This window comes from Elephantulus edwardii, unplaced genomic scaffold, assembly GCF_000299155.1.
Source record: "Elephantulus edwardii isolate Elephantulus edwardi_28Jun2011 unplaced genomic scaffold, EleEdw1.0 scaffold00048, whole genome shotgun sequence".
NCBI classification, from domain to species: Eukaryota; Metazoa; Chordata; class Mammalia; order Macroscelidea; family Macroscelididae; genus Elephantulus; species Elephantulus edwardii.
In genome coordinates, this window is record NW_006399798.1 from 1,802,774 (window position 1) to 1,819,369 (window position 16,596).

At 56.0% G+C, this 16,596-nt stretch overlaps 1 protein-coding gene across 2 annotated transcripts in view; it reads right to left on the reverse strand.

Moving 5' to 3' along the window:
• RPTOR (regulatory associated protein of MTOR, complex 1) overlaps positions 1–16,596 on the reverse strand; it is a 285,559-nt gene that overhangs the window by 70,113 nt on the left and 198,850 nt on the right. For both annotated transcript variants that reach the window (XM_006886162.1, XM_006886161.1), the window contains exons 8-9: positions 1,772–1,872; positions 1,023–1,167 (exon numbers count right to left, since the gene is read on the reverse strand). In XM_006886162.1, coding sequence (XP_006886224.1) covers positions 1,023–1,167; positions 1,772–1,872 — 246 coding nt within the window. The remainder of the gene's footprint in view (positions 1–1,022; positions 1,168–1,771; positions 1,873–16,596) is intronic.

Genomic DNA, 16,596 nt, shown 5'->3' on the forward strand with positions numbered 1-16,596 from the left:
CCTCACACGTCCACCCCTCTCACACGTCCACCCCCTCACACGTCCACCCCTCACACGTCCACCTCTCACACGTCCACCCCTCACACACATCCACCCCTCACACGTCCACCCTCTCACATGTCCACCCCTCACACCCGTTCACCCCTCACACGTCCACCTCTCTCACATGTCCACCCCCTCACACGTCCACCCCTCACACGTCCACCTCTCACACGTCCACCCCTCACACACGTCCACCCCTCACACGTCCACCCTCTCACATGTCCACCCCTCACACCCGTTCACCCCTCACACGTCCACCCCTCACACGTCCACCCCCTCACACGTCCAACCCTCACACGTCCACCCCCTCACACGCCCTTCGTGCCATCCAGCCATCATCTCTGTTGGAGTAAAGAGCCACGCAGGTCATTTCTTTGAGTCACTGTTAGGTGCAGCTAAGTCAGCCCTGACTCCAGGGATGCGACGCAGGGGTGGGGATTCTGTCCCTCCCAGGCTGTTCTCACAGCACGGTCAGGGGGTGACGGCAGCTGGGGAGGCCAGTTCTGACTCATGGGGCCCCAGGAGCCAGAACAGGCCTGCCTCGGCGGGACTTCTACGCAGCAGCCATCACAGGGGAGAGCGCCCCGCCTCCCTGTGAGCCCTGGACGCTGAGATCATCAGTACACCGGAAGCCTGTTCAGACACAGGTTTCTGTTGTCACCCTGTGATGACGCGGCAGAGACATGACATGACGAACCACGCGCCCCTGGAAGACAGTGAAAGGTTCCCTCTCTTGCAACATGCATTTAAGCAGCAAAGGGACTTTCCTTCCTTCCACGCAGAACCCTGTCCCCTTCAGCACGTGGCCGCTGGGCTCTCAGGCTGCTGGCCCTTCACTAGGCTCACACTCAGGGCCCCTGAAGCATGGATGGAGTGACTGGCCCAGCCGTCAGTGGGCGGCTCTGTGCTGCTGGAGACACAGCATGGGACAAGGGTCAGGCGACCAGGTGGAGAGCCAGCGTGGCCGGCGGGGCACTTACCACATGGCGTGCATGTACGTGGGGGGCAGGCGCGGGCTGCTCACAGGCGTGCAGTTGTACGACCTCATGATCCTCTCCGCCAACAGGAAATTCCGGAACAGGCTGGCCACCAGCAAGTCCTGCCGGAAGAGCTTCTGGAAGAGATCTAAGGGCAGCGAGAGACAAGGTCCTTGTGACGCTGGCCCAGCACAGCCTCCAAGGGGGCAGTGGCCAAGGGATCAAACCTCGGCCCGTGCTCAACACTGCTGGAGGCACACTTGTCTCTGTGCACAGGTGCGTGGCACATGTTTGTGTGCATGTGTGTGGCACACGTCTGTACGTGTGCGTGGCACACACCTGTGTGTACGTGCGTGACACATGGCTATATTAATGTGCATGGCACACGTCTGTGTGCACGTGTGTCACATATCTGTGTGGATGCATGTGCGTGGCACACATGTCTGTATGTACATGTGTGTAAGATATATCCACCTAGCCCTGAGCTACCAGGCCTCCCCAACCAACCAGTAAACAAAACAAAACACGCCCATCATGAGCACTGACTTGGCTTGGACAAACTTGGGGAGGCCCCTGAGCCCTGAACACTCCGAGAAGCTGCAGGGTGTGCAGCCTGGGCAGCAGCAGCGAACAGACATTCCTGGTCTCTCTGCCCACTCCTGCTGGGTGTACTCACTGCCTCCTCACAGAAGCCACGCGTGTTCCTCCTCCTCCCTTGCCCACCAGGCCGTGGGGAAGGGGGCCCTCCTCACCTCGGGGGAGCACGTTCCAGGCGATGGTGTCCGTGATGGCCGTGAAGATCCAGTTGAGCTCACCCAGGGGTGTCCGCCGGTCATTCAGGCGCCCAGGGATCCTGTAAGACAAGTGCTCACATTAGTGATGTTGGAGCCACCATGGGCTAGTGCAGGACACGGGCGGGGGACGGACGGCCAGGGTGAGGCCCAGATCACAGAGCAGGAGAGGATGGGGAGGACAGGAGGACAGGGGAGGACAGGAGGACAGGAGAGGACAGGGAGGCCAGGGGAGGCCAGGAGGACAGGACAGGGGAGGGTGAGGCTGTGGGGGAAGACAATGGGAAGAAGAAGGAGAGAATGAGGCTCAGTTGCGGGGAGGAGAGGGAGGCTCAGATCACAGAGGAGGGGGGAGCAGCGAGGAGAGGGTAAGGCTCAGACGCAGGGAGAGAAGGGAAGGAAGGCTCAGATCATAGAAGAGGGAAGAACGGAAAAGGAGGAGTGGGGAGGAGAGGGCGAGACTCAGCTGCGGAGGAGGGAAGAGGGTTAGATGGGGAGGAGGGAGGAAGCTCAGCTGGGGAGGAGGGAGGAGGAGGGAGGGCCAGATGGGGAGGAGGGAGGAGAGGAAGCAGCTCAGTGGGGTGAGGGGCTGGCACGCAGTGGGCTTCTCTGCCCTTTTGGCTATTCTCACATTCACACCTTTTTAAGGGCAAGAATGCCTCCACCCCCACGGTGAAGCTTGATTTCCGCCTTCACCTCACCCTCCGTCTATGGACCTGTTCCCTCTGGAGCCCCAGGATATACGGGTCAACCCTGGGGAGGGAACGAGAGCTCTGAGTGTGGGCTCTGCAAGGTCACAGGGCACTGCCGGGAAGGAGCACTGATTTGTTCAGAATCCGGAGTGCTGGTTCCTGCGGTGGCAAGCTTTGATGGATGACTAATTCCCACAAGGCCACGTTCGACGGCACTGTGTGGATGTCCCTGGGGGCTGCAGTAAGTGGGCTTCTCAGCATAAAGAAGAATGCAAAGAAGTATGTCTGCTCACACGTGTTTTCTCTGACAGGACATCCATCCAGATGTTTCCCGTTTCCTCAAGAGTGTTCGGTGATGAGAGAGCAGCAGAGGAGAGAGGAGACCAGCAGATGACCTAAGGCCACACTTGGCTCGAGAACGCCAGACCCCTTCCAAGCTCCAGAGGAATGCTCAACTCAAGGGGACACTCAGTCTACCTCGCATGGAGGCTGTGCACGCCAGGCCGGGGACAAGCTGGAAGCCATGTGACCTGGTTGTGTGTGGTGTGATGCTGGTTGCCCACTGGGCAGCACTGCAAACCCATGAAAGGAGTCGTGGGTCACCAGGCGCAGTGAGGGTCAGCTCCAAGCACTGCAGCCTCATGGGTAGGGTGTGTGTGGGGGGTCTAACTTGTCCGTATGGGACACACATGCACTGGAGACCTGGAAGGGGAAAGGGCACTGCTCAGAGACATCAGAGGGGCCAATGACCAAAGCCGCAGGATGGGGCAAGGATTTGCAGAGCAGCTGCAGAGAAGCACCCAGGCACTTCTTTTCAGCGACAGCTGGTGACATGGGAAATGTGTGCTCTGTAATGTTAAGAAGCAAACACTGTATGACTGGTGGGGCAAAATGAAGGAATTGGCCGCGATCTGAAAAGTCAGTAGTTTGGATCCACTCTCCGCTTTGGGAGGAGGATGTTTCTGTAAAGACGAGACTTAGGTGAGGCTGCGGGGTGGGCAGCTGACATGGCAGGAACGAGCAGGGATGTGCTAGAACAGATGCCAGGCTGACAGCCGCCTGGGGAAGGACACCCCACAAATAGCTAGCAGAAACTCAGTAAAGGAATTCCAGCACTCAGGGGCTGAGGGGCTCTTGGAGAAGCATACCCAGACAAACAGGAGCTGAGGGACCCCCGGTTCAGCACACCCCAAAACAGGGGCTGAGGGACCCCAGTTCACCACACCCCAACACATAGGTGCTGAGGGACCCCCGGTTCAGCACACCCCAAAACAGGGGCTGAGGGACCCCAGTTCACCACACCCCAACACATAGGTGCTGAGGGACCCCCGGTTCAGCACACCCCAGCACAGGCACTGAGGGACCCCCGGTTCACCACACCCCAGCACAGGGGCCAAGGGACCCCCGGTGATGCACGCCCCAGCACACAGGAGCTGTCTTAGCTCGGCCCCCAGGCCCTGGGTCCAGCGATGAAAAGCACAGACTGGGGAGGGCGCTGCTCCTGGCGTGGCGGGAGGGTGGCAAGCTCCCACCTTGGCCAGTGTTGGTAAGTGAGGCACAGCCCAGCTTGGCCATCTGAATGTCATCCTCGTACGACAATGTCTGAAGAAATGCATACCTGTAACCACCCTGAGGTCTGAGCCACTGACCACCTCCAATTCACTGACCTCCAGCACTCTGCCCCTGGGGGGGGGCATAAATGGCAGAACCCTGTGTAGAAGTTGATTGACTGATCAACCCACCAATCACTCAGCACCCAGGACAAGACTCCTTCTAGCAAGTGGCCTCAGGAACCTGGGCTGAGAGGGGTGGTGGCGGTGGCCGTTTTTCACGCCATCTGTCCAGACAGCGGCCACTTCAGGGACGACTTCTCCACTTCCTTTACAGAATCTGATCTGAGGGGGCATCTGAAGCCCCCAAAGATGGCTTCCCATGGCTGACACACAGGGGACCAGCTCAGCCGGCAGAAAGACCACATCTCATTTGTAAAGCTTCCTCAAATCCTCTAAACACTTTTGTTAGTCAGCTAAGTGCTTTCTAAAAACCTTCTCAGTGTTCATCGGTCAGTGGGAGACCAGAGCTGCTCTCGTGTGCCAGCAGGGGGGCACGTGGCTGAGGTGCTGCACAGCCTTCAGCAGGGCATCAAGGCTAAGAGGGATGAGGAAGAGAGGCCTGGCCGTCATACGGTCCAATCCATTACTGCTCCGGGTACGGCAGGGCTTCATTCCCTGGTGCCTGGTAACACTGTGCTCTGGGGCTGCATTCACAGCAGTGCATGACAGGGACAAGGTGGCTGTTAACAGGACAAAGTGCTGGGTGTAGGTCACCAACTGGAAGCTGAGTGCTGGCGCCAGCTGCACCGGAGCTGACGGATCACAACATCGTGTCTGAGTCACTTGGGCCTCACGCGCAAGACAGAGTCGAGAATAGAACGGCCACACTTGACAGCGGGGATGGCAGAGGCCCAGAGATGTCTTCCCGAGAAAGCGTGCCACCCTCTCCGAGTCCTCACCGCCACTGTCTGCTCCTGATTTATTTTTATCTCCACTTGTCTGCCAGGGCCTCTTCTCCCTGCACCACTGCCACCAGCCTCCCGCGACCCTGCTGTGGCACCCGGTCGGCGCGTCCTCACGCTGACTCTGGAGACTCTTTGAGACCTGGGTTGGCGCTCCCTAAAATGCCACCTAGCGCCGTCCCCACGGGGGCTCTCCTCTGACCCCGCCCACCACCTCCACCACCTTCACAGTCAGCTCCAGGCTGCCACATGGCTGGCCTCGTCCCTGTCCCCAGCACTGTCCAGTCATTATGCAGGCTCTTTATGGCCCTAGTCCAGTCCTCACAGCTCTGGGCAGCTCAGGGCCTTTAGGAATCGAGAACGAGTCCCCCAGCTCTGTTGTTAGGTTGTCCTATCGTCCCCAGGTCAAGAGGACAGCTTGGGGCCCCTTCACAACATCCCGCCCTCCCCTCCCAGTCCTCTTCTGTCTTCACCCCACTCTCTGCAGACCCTTACGGGTCCCTTCTGTCCCCGAGGGACACAAGATCAAGCAGATGTCCATCCTGTACAGCCACCAGGTCTAGGATGCGGCTCCCACTCCAATCTTCTCTTTCCTGTAGTCAGACATCTAGCCCCTCGGGAACCAAGCCCACCTTGCACAGTCGGCTAGCAGCTGCCCTCCCTCAACTCTGGTCGTCACAGCGACACGCTTTCTATCCTCGGGTGGCCCTGAGGAGGCACAAGAACCTCGGAGTCATCCCTCTCCTGAATCCACAGCAGCCACCAGGGCTCTCTCCCTCCCAACACAGCAGAACTGACCGTCGCTCCATCAGCTCCTGCACATCCTGCGTGGTCCCAGCTGTCTCGTCCTCACACCTGAAGGCGACACTCTCAGGGCTCACAGCCTCTGCTCCCCAACAATCTGCATGCAGCTACCTGGCTCCCACCGCTCTCGTCTCCGTCTCTTTAGCTAAGCATACTTGTTTCCAGCACCATCAGGGATTACGGATGGTTTTTATTTTCTTTCTGCTCATCTGCCTTTAATCATATATTTATGCTGAAAGCATACTAGGCTTGAATAAAGAAAAGCAACATGAAAATAAGGCAGCCCTGTAACGTCTCCTGAAGGGGGATGACTATTTAAATATCCATGACTGTATAAACTCAGATCACCGCACATGAAATTCAATTAATGCTGGGCACACAGCACCTCCTTTTCCCTGAACACCTTCCATGAGCATGGGGTACAGGGAGCCTCGAACTCGTCATCAACAGACAGAGAACAGTGAGACGCAAACCTAGCTGTTTCTTCTTCAGGTAACTCTCGTGAATACCCAGGTCACTCATAGTAATTAGACAATCGTTAAGACAAAGATACTTATGTACCGCAGGCTGGTGACTCAGCCCGCAAGGGACAGAAGTCCAAGGAACTGTCCACGGCGTCAGTGAAGGGAATTTTTGAAGATGCACGTGTGTGCACGCAGCAATCAGGAAATCAAATGGTGTGCTCTGCTGTGTGAACCTGCGGCGCACAACCTTTTCAAACGCTACAAAGCAAAGATGCTCCTGTGAGAACTAAGGCAGGTCTGACACACAGTGGTATTTCCGATTACTTCACGTGCACACAAAAGCCGACAATGAACAAGGAAGACTGAAGACAAACTGACGTCTATGAATTACGGCGTCGGCAGAGTGTACCAGGAAATACTGGAGGAACACACGCTCCCGAAGGAGGTGGAGGTGAGACTCTGCACACGTCACAAGGAGGGTCCAGTCCCTGGAGAAGGGCATTGTGCTTGAGGAAGCAGAGGGTCCGTGGAACAGGAAGGCCCTCACCTAGCTGGGCCACACGGCGGCTTGGTGACTGGGTCCCACCGTGACAGCTGGAAGACAGCAGTGGACTCGAAGTGTCTGTGTGTCATGCACAGGGCCAGAACTGCCTTGATGGGGCAGAAGAACAGTAACACCAGGACGTGGATTTTCCTTAACAAATACTGTACTGAACCCAAATGGACACAGACATGCAAAAAAATATGTAACTCTGTGTATTTTCTCAGTGAATGTGAGAATTCTTTGGGGGGAAATGGACTTGAAGACTGGGAAAATGCTGGATGGTGAATTCTGTGAGATCTGTGAAAATATTTTTCATATGTTAACATTCTCCAGAAACCTAATCAAAGCAGATATGAGATATTCTTCTCCAATCTCTCTCTCTCACTTAAAATTATGTACAATTCAATAAGCTTTAATATCATCTGAATTTCTTATTACATAGTATCTTGTATTCCAGCCGCCCAGGGACTTCAGGGGAGTGGAATCAGAGCCTACTTCGCATGAAGGCTTTAGCTGATGAATCATAATATTTGCTATCAATTTGAATGGTTTGCAAATTTACTGCTGAGGAAAACCTTTCCTTCAGCTGGGCTGCAGGACTGGATAGGAGAGGTCAGAAGAATCAGAAAGGCGCTGTGAGGAGTCCTGGCTGGACCGTAGTCCTGCTGGCACATGACGTGCAGTGATGCTCTGGGGAGCGGGAGCAGTCAGGCCCTCGGACACGCGTGGCCCGGAGGACCTGTGACACCAGGCACTCCACCAGACAAGGGGCGAGGCAGCTCGCCGAGAAGTCAGGAAGGCGTGTGTGCGTGTGTGTGTGTGGAACGGACCGTTCTGAAGGCCACGGGAGGTGAGCACAGCTCAGAGACTGTGAGGCCCAGTCCCGGGGCATGAGAGCCCATCTCATGGCCATCAAGGGATCCGAAGCAGGGCTGAGAGGCAGCAGACACTGGGGGTCCGTCAAGCCCATTTCTGCATTCAGCGGTGAGCAGACAGAGCAGAGCTGCCCACAGGATGGTCCAGGCTGCCAGCTTCACAGGAGGGTGGGTCGTCAGGTCTCTCAGGGTGGGCTGCAACCACCGACCTCCCAATTAGCAGCCAAGTGGTGATGTGCGCGTGGCACAGGCCGGTCTCGGCTGGCTGGCGGGGTGATGTGCACGGGGCACGGGGTCCCAGATGACTGGCGAGAATGGAGGAGAAAGACCTTTGGCGGCCTGACTGGCAGTTTGTTAGAAAGTTAAATGTCCACCCCTCCAACACGGCCCACCATTCCTCTCAGGAATCAATACCCCGGCCACAACCTCACCGAATCCAGGAGCCAGGCAGTCCAGAGTCCACACACAGGGTGCTATGTGAATTTCTAGAAAAGGCAAGTCTACCGTAGAGGGAGGGAACGCAGATGAGGGGCAGCCTGGGTGGAGGAGGGGGCCCAGGAGGACGCTAACCGGCAGGGGCACGGGAGAGCTTTCTGGGCTCTGTGCTGATAGTTGCGGAGGTTCCGCGGGTGTGTAATTCTGTCAAAACTCATTAGACTATATGCTTAAGATGGGTGTATTTTATTGAATTCAAACTCTATCATAATCATGTTGATTCAAAAACGTGAGAACAAATGAAGGGGAATGATGGCATTCTCACACAAATAGTAAGGGAGGGACCTCAGTAAACGGGTCCTTTGGGCAAAAAAGTGACTTCAGCTCTGAGACGCTGAGCAAAGAAAACGCAAATATGTGGATGAACAGGCGCAGATATTAACTTCCTGATGTGGTAGAAGGGATGGGGCGGAACAGAGAGAGCTTACAACACGAGACCAGGACAGCACCCACAGCGGCCGCTGCGGTGACTGAGGTGCTCCGAGCTCATGAGCTGGCAGGCCGCACGGGGCGGAGCCCTTTCAGACCTGGACACGTCTGAGGAGAGGCCGCGGGCTGTAAAGGAGGGCTCCCTGGAGGTGGTGTCGCTGCGCCCTGAAGAGCTGGGAGCAGCACACAGCGGACACCTCAAGCTCTCGCACAGCTGACGTCCACGCTCTCGGAGGCATGCCTGTAAATCACGCCGGAGACTGTCCCTTCTCCCGCGGAGCGTGCCTTTCGGTCACCAGGACGACGCCTCACCCACCGGGTCAAATCCCAGTAGCAGTCTTGTGGCCTGTGTGCTAGAGAGGCTTTTAAGAAAGGTGTTACAACCCAAATCCGGAAGATGCTGAAGACACTGCGACCCAGCCCGCTGAGGGCGCATCCCTGAACAGGCTAAGAGCAGGCTGCCGCCCTCCAGCAAGCACCCGACGGTGCACGTACCGCAGCAAACCAGGCGCTCAGGTGCCGGCTTCCACAGTCAGTCACCCAGCCGAGCTGAATGACGGCAGCGGGGAGGGGGCCAGGACAGGATGGGGGGCAGCAAACAGATGAGGATTTAAACTCCATAAAATGAATTGGCAAGAGACGCTCGCATATCCAGGATTGAGGAGAAGCTCAGGAAAGAGCAGGGTGCAGGTCTCTTGTTCAGAGGGTCGCTGAGTCATAGCAATTAAAGTCAACAGTTTTCAGTCTGGATTTAAAAATAAAACAAGAGCCTGCTAGAAGGAAACACACTGTCTCTCAGCTGAGGGCACAGGAAGGCTGAAAGTAAAGAGGCAGGGAGGTCATAGCCTCAACTCAGAGGGGAGACAGCCAAAGGGCCCAGGAGCCACTGGGAAGAGCAGGACGCACCAGTGGTCTTTCAGGAAGATAAAGAGGGCTGTTTACTGCTTATCTGTCTTTCTGCAGAACTGAAGGCCAGAGCCAGAGGCCAAAGGCGATGGACTTTTTACTCAAAGCAAAATGGTAAAATAGCCCATCAAAAAGACATTGTTAGGAAAGGCAGAAGGCAGGTTATAGAAACTCTAAAACGGCGTAAGGCCAGTGGTAGAGCCAGGATTCAGAACAGCCACCACAGAAGGACTGATTATTAACAGCACAGATGACAGCTCTGGGTCAAGCGAGTGGTGTGCAGAGGCCCCCAGCTAGTTAAGAACGACAGTCACCTCCAGGCAGCTTGCAGACCTTTCTGACGTGACTCCTAGCGCTCACTAGGTGAGCATGGCGCTCTCTCTCTCTGCCCTCTCATGTGCTGAATGCTGCTGTGACATGTCATGCTGACAGTACACGCCCAGCACTGGTGGCTTCATTCACAGGCTGTCACGTGAACTCAAACGTGGGCCTTCTCTGACCTAGGGAACCCACAGGGGCTGAGGCCAGTCTCTTCCTGGGCTCTTCCAGCCCCTGAAAATCTGCTGCTGGGTGTGCTGGGAGCCAGTTCCCAAAATGAGTGACAGTAAGAAAGGGGTCCTAGTGCGTAGAGGTTGGCTGTTAACAGACAACAAGCTGACATCAACCAGCTGTTCCACACGAGAGCCCTTCCCCACAACAGGCTCACATCCTCCACAGGAAAGTCCTTCAAAAAACCTCTGCAGGCGTGGATGCTCATTAGAGCGGTGTCAAGACTTGGGGTCTCTGAGTGGAGAGAATGACTAACACACTTGTCCATCCAAAGACCACTTGATATAAATGTCTGTGATCGGGTCTCGAAAAAACCATCACTGAAAACTGGAGCCTGGCTCTAGTTGGACACAACATGGGTCATTGTGAGGTAGGGCCAACTTGGTGGAAACAAGTCATAAACTGTGACCTGCAGTTTAAAAATCTGACTAGACCTCCCAGGGCTGAGCAGAGCTGCCCATGAGATTTCCAAGTATCCTCATAGAAGTAGACTGCCCATCTTTGTCCCCCGGAGAGGCCGCTGGGTTCAAACCATCAACCTTGTGTTTAGCAGTCCTGCTCTTTAACGGAGCCGTCAGAGCACTTGCTGATCTCTCCGGGAACCAGCTCAGTGTTACCAGCATGACACTGGAGACCTCGGGATTAGATTCTGTTACCCTACCTGGAAAGCTGCCCACTGGGGACCCAGCGCACTGGCTCCTGCCCTGTGACAGCATGTCTCCCTCATCTCTCTGATGTGTCTTCACAGCACTGGAGGCCCTGGGCCGCTCTGTCCATCTAAGCGCTCCTGCTGACCAGCCTCTGCTGATGCCAGGGGAAGTGATGTGGAGGAAGGAGCGAGGGTGGCAAGCTCCATGATGGGCAGCGCTCCAGAGACAGCTGACCTTTCAGTGAGGGCACATGGAGTGTTCTGGAAGGATCCATAACTGTCCCGGAGCCAGCAGGGACCAGGATGACACACAGGGCCAAGCACCCCCAGGCTGTCCAGGCAAGCTAAGGGGGACAGAGCCATCCTTCCAGCTGTCCTGTCAGTCACCCTCTCTGTGGGGACTCAGTGAGTATCATCCTATCTGAAGCACAGTCACCTGACTGGTACTGTGTCATCCTGTGTCACCGTATCACCGTCTGTGCCACCCTGACTGAGGCAGCCTGTGTCGCACTGTGCCTGTCTGTGTCACCGTCTGTCACAGTACTGCCCCGTCTCCTTGTGTCAGTGTCACCCTGTCTGTGACACAGTGTCACTATGACTGCAGCTCTGAACTCACGGCTACTCTGCACTCTGGCCACTGGGAAGAAGGCCGAGCGGAGGTGGACTGGGGGGCCCTCTGGTGGCCTTCCCATCTCCCATGACACACATGCTGGACCGTTCTGCTGTGGCTGAATTCGAGTTGTGCCTCTGAGCTCGTGGAGTGTGTGGGAAGACTGTCCTGGGGAAGAGTACACGCTCACCCCATGTCCCAGCTTCCCCATCTTTACAGGGAAGGAAGAACTGGGGGGGAGGGCACTGAAGGGCAGGCAGGTGAAGCCCACAGGACGGTGACCAGCACAAAGCGGAAGCTCACAGTCCCCAAGGGTCCTGCCTCCTGGACCTCGGCATTCTCAAAGCAGGCCATCACTGAGCAAGACCTGGAAGCTGCCAAGGCCACGACAAAAGGGCTTTGGGTCTCCACACAGGCCACGGCCACGCCATCATTCTATTCATGGGGCTGGAAGGCGGCTATTTAACCGGGCTGTTTACACAATAGATGCTAATTATGACTCATGTGGAGGGCTGCTGCCTGCAGTGACTGGAATGCTAACGAGCTGCAGTGAGCAGAGCCGAGCACCCTCATATTTCCAGTGCTGCTTAAGCGGTTCGTGACTTCGTTTCAGGGCTGAAAAATGTCCCCTTATTTCTAGGCACGGGTCTGGCTGCCCCTCTCCAAGGACGTGGCTCAGGAGTGCTCGCAGTGGCGGCCTGGCGGCGACAGCACACTACACATAAGGAGGAGTGTTTGCTCAAGGAGGACGCACGGCAATTTACTTCCAGACACAACGGCTTAATTAGAAAACAAATTCCTTCCCAGCTTCAGAGCCGGCTGTATAATTATAACTGCACACCGCCTGCCTCTCTGCACTGGGAAAGCTGCCTACCCATCGCTAGCCGTCGGAAGCGGCATTTAACCGATTCCAGGGGGCAGCGTTTGAAATGAACCACATTTCTACAGACTGATGAGGCAGCAATTCTGAAGTGATTCCACCGTCAGCCCCAGTCCAGGTATGACAATGACCTTCAGAGGCAGCAGAGTGAACATCAGGACAGAGGTCATGGCCACAGAGATGGCCTCGGACACATCTGGATTCCGGGCAACGGCATCACACTCCCACTCAGCATGAACGAACCAAGTACAGACCTGAGGACAGACTCCCCACGGCTGCTCTGACCAGGATCTAGCAGCTCACGAAGGCGGCCACGGCAGGCTAGTGCTGAGCCCCCAGCCCACGGGCAGTCCACCCCATAGCTGCGCTGGCTGCCCTCGTCCACGTCTGTCCTCTGTCCTGGCCAGGACCTCTCCTCTGTCTCAGGTCTCAGGGACAGGAAGGGTGTGGAGCATGTTTTAACATATTTCAAGTCATTTAACATGATGGATCCTGGGGGCAAAACTGTCAAGCACATGCCAGTAACCTGAAGGTTGATGGTTCAAACCCACCTAGCAGCTCTGTAAGATTTGCTGCCACAGCGTAAGTTCACAGCCTAGAAAATGCCCAGGGAAGGTGTGCTCAGCCATGGTCACTGCACTGACAGCACGCTGAAAGGCATTTAGAGAAAGCAGGCTCAGAAAATAAGCCACGATGCGGGACTGCCAGCCTCCAGGGCCCTGGAATGCCCGTGCCCGGCGCTCCCGTCTTCAGTCCCTCCCTGTCTCGTCTGTACACAGGGTGGGATTGTGGGGTGCGCTCCTGAGCAGGGGTGGGTGCCTCATACCTCAGGCCTCTGCCCTTACATCCATTTAGGCCAGAAGTGGTTGGATGGGCTGGAGGCTGCTCTGCTCGCACGTCTCTCTTACAGACCTTTCAGGGACTGGCTGCTTAAAACCTTTGTGAGGACTGCTCAGCGTGCAAGGGGCTTGGCCTGAAGCTGAACACGAACTCCAGCCTTGCTGAGGCTGGTGGGATAGGAACCTCACTACTGCAGGGAGTCTGGGATGCAGTGTCCTTTGACATGGGATCCCTGCACTGAGAACCGGAAAAAGAGATCGCTGTGACACTGTAGGCCAGCAGCTGTCCCTGCAGAGCTCAGAGGCAGAGGGTCTCGCAGTGAGCATGCTTGGTGGGGGCCAGGAGGCTGGGGTGAGGTGTCCCACAGAGCCAATGCCTGCAGCCAGAGAGTGCCCCACAGCAGAGGCCAGGTTCAGAGAAGGGTCTGCTCGCAGGCCCGCTGAGAAGCAGCTAAGACCTCCCTCGGGTGGGAGCTACTTTATTGACAAACTATGTTCTGCCCCGTGAGTCAAATCCCACGGGATCCTAAGTTGTGTCCCCAAGAACCCACATAACCATGAGTTTGATCTATAAGTTCCTCACAGCCAATACAATGAATTCTCAAACCAAGCAGAGAAACAGGGCACTGCAGGCAGGACAGCTGGTGTCGGACATGGTGAAAAGGCTGGACTTGGACGCATGTAGGACCTTCACCCATCGTAATGATGCTAAGGGCGGTAGAGTCGGTTCTACGAACACAGGAACTTGGGCTTGTCCTGTGCCACACGCACGGCCGCTGCTGAGCCCACGGCTACGGCTGCTTTAATTCTCGCGGGTTGAGCGTCATTTTTCACTGACCCTCTACTTCACCTAACACCTGTCACGTTGAGTCAGAACAGACCTAGAGGTGAGCCTCCAGTGGGTTTTAATCACACGAGAGGAGACTGCCCATCCTTCTCCATGGGGCTGGTGGGTCCCGCTAAGAAAAACATGCCCGAAGGGAGAGGACGCCTTTTTGTCCTCACTTCTATGGGGCATTCCCAGCCAGACTGGTTCATTTTCTCGGCAGTTCATGATACGTCAATTTTTCAGTCTTCCTTACTGATTGTCCAATGCTCACAAGTATACAAGGAGGCTGGAAACACCAGGCATGGTCCTCAAAGGGACACTGTAGTTTCTGAAGATGATCAACAGGTCTCCTGCAGCAGAAAGGGGAGCTGGTGATGGTGCTGTTAAGGCAGCTGATGCTAATCGAAAGGTCAGAGGTTTGATCTCACTCCCGGGAGACAAAGGATTCACGGCCTTGGAGACACTCAGGGGCAGATCCATCCTGTCATGCAGGGTCGTGAGGAGCTGGAATCGGCCCCAAAGTCACGGATCTGCTCCATGGAGAGCAGCGTCCATTTCTCACCTGCTGCTTCACGCACTGACTGGATCCCAGGTGAATCAAGTCCTCGACAACGTCAGCCTTTTCCTTCCGGTCAGGATGCTGTTTATTGTCCAGCTGTGAGGTCTCTGTCTTGATGCGCAGCAAGCCCACAGCAAGCGAGGCGTGCCAACAGGCTGCTGACGAGTCTTCCGTGCTGCTGCTGCCCAATCTAAGCCCTGGTGCTCCACGTGCTGAAACGAAGCCCAGGACTCCATGCAGGACACATCTTCAGAAACGTTAGGAAATCCCAAAGTCCCACAGTGTCTCGAGCTAGTGCCCAGCTAATGCACACGCTTCCTGGTGTCTGGGATCAGCGGGCTCTTCCCACGGCTCTAGAGGGCACATCGGAACTTTCCCAAGAGCTCTGCTGCTGGTGGTGTGGCTTCCTCCCCATCAGCCATCTGTCCCTTGTCCTCCTGTGTTGGCTCTGTGCTGCTATGGTGCTGGAAGCAATGTCACTGATGCGTCACATGCCAGCAGGGTCATCTGCAGTGGACAGATTCTAGTGGGGTTTCCAGACTCACACAAACTAGGAAGAAAAACCTGAAAATCTGCTTCCAAAAATAGCCCGTGAAAATTGTCAAGATCACAACAGAAGACGAGGCTGGCAGGCTCTCCACAGTGACCACAGGAGGACCACCGATGGTGAAGATGGTCTGGGATGGGGCAGCATTCTGGGGTTGTGACAAGCAGGGCTGACCCCATAGGAGCTGACAGAATAGCGTTAGGGTCTTGTTTAGACCAGAGAGCTGATCAAGAAGATTGAGACCAAGACATTGAGCAAAAGAGACAATTCCTATTTAATCTTGTAACCAGTTTTATAGACTCATTCCAGCAATTTCCCTGGATCCACGCTTGGTCCCAGGAGCTGTGTGAAGGCCTCACATGGTACCAGAGACAGATGGGGAAGAGGAGAATGCGAAACGTCAGGGTTCCTCCAAACCTCAGCAACTTTCCTGGCTTCCTTTGAAACTGCGCTCTTCACCTTCACAAGGTGGGTGTGTCCTCTGCTGCAGAGGAGGAAGTTGGGGGAGAGCCAGGGGCACTGTTCCCAGTTTGCCTTGACACCTGGCCAGGAAGGTGAGCCCCCTGGTGAAGGTGCATCACGCGGGACAGGCTTTGAAAACTATGCCCCATGCTCCCTACTGCGTGACAGGCAGAGGCAAGCAGGGATCGTCTTCCAAAGTAGGAAGCTGTCCTCTGCATCTGACGGAGAGGGTCTAGCACAGGCCTGACCCCAACCAGAGCCCCAAGGAGCTGTGTCCACATCCCCAACACTGACCAGAGCCCCGAGGAGCTGGGTCCACGTTCCCAACACTGACCAGAGTCATGAGGAGCCGGGTCCACGTCCCTGACTGACCCCGACCAGAGCCCCAAAGAGCTGGGTCCATGTCCCCAACCCTGACCAGAGCCCTGAGGAGCCGGGTCCACATCCCCGACCCTGACTGGAGTCCCTAGGAGCTAGGTCCACTACCCTGGCCCAGCGACCTGGGGAGCAGCAGTGATCAGTGGTGTGGCTGCTGCACTTGAGGAAGTTTGGAGAAATGTGATGAGATAAAGTCTGGAGAAGTCACCCTGGCCACTGGCCCTGCCTTCCTCTGTGCTGGTGGGTGAGGCGTGGGCGGTCGGGGTCTGCGGTAGGTGCGCGGGGCACTGGGAAGCAGCACGTGCTGAGATTCTTCACACACCCAGTGGTTCCCCATAGACACTTGAGTCCAAAGCTAGTGGTGCTGTACTTGACCATGGTGCCTGCATCGTGACGTACCCCACAGCACAGGGTGCTGCAGCTTGAAGACGGGGCCTCGATGGAAGGGGTGACACGTTGGGTCCTGCTTGGCTGTGGTTTTCGAGAATGGCCAGCCAGCTGGTGCCTGTCACAGACACATGGGGGTCTCACACTTGACTTGTTCTTCACGGTGGGGAGGACGATCTCCCTCCAGGGCTCAGTGACCTCACATTCTGTCTCCTCAATCTGTGGGCTCTATTTCCCATAATCCTTCCCAATTTGGAAAAAGAACGGGGTCTGTATTGGAACTTAACTCTGACAAAGCAGACACCTGGGTTTCAGTCTGGACTCGGCTGGTGAAGAGCTCCAAGGCCGAGGACAAACGCAAGGCGGGCATGGC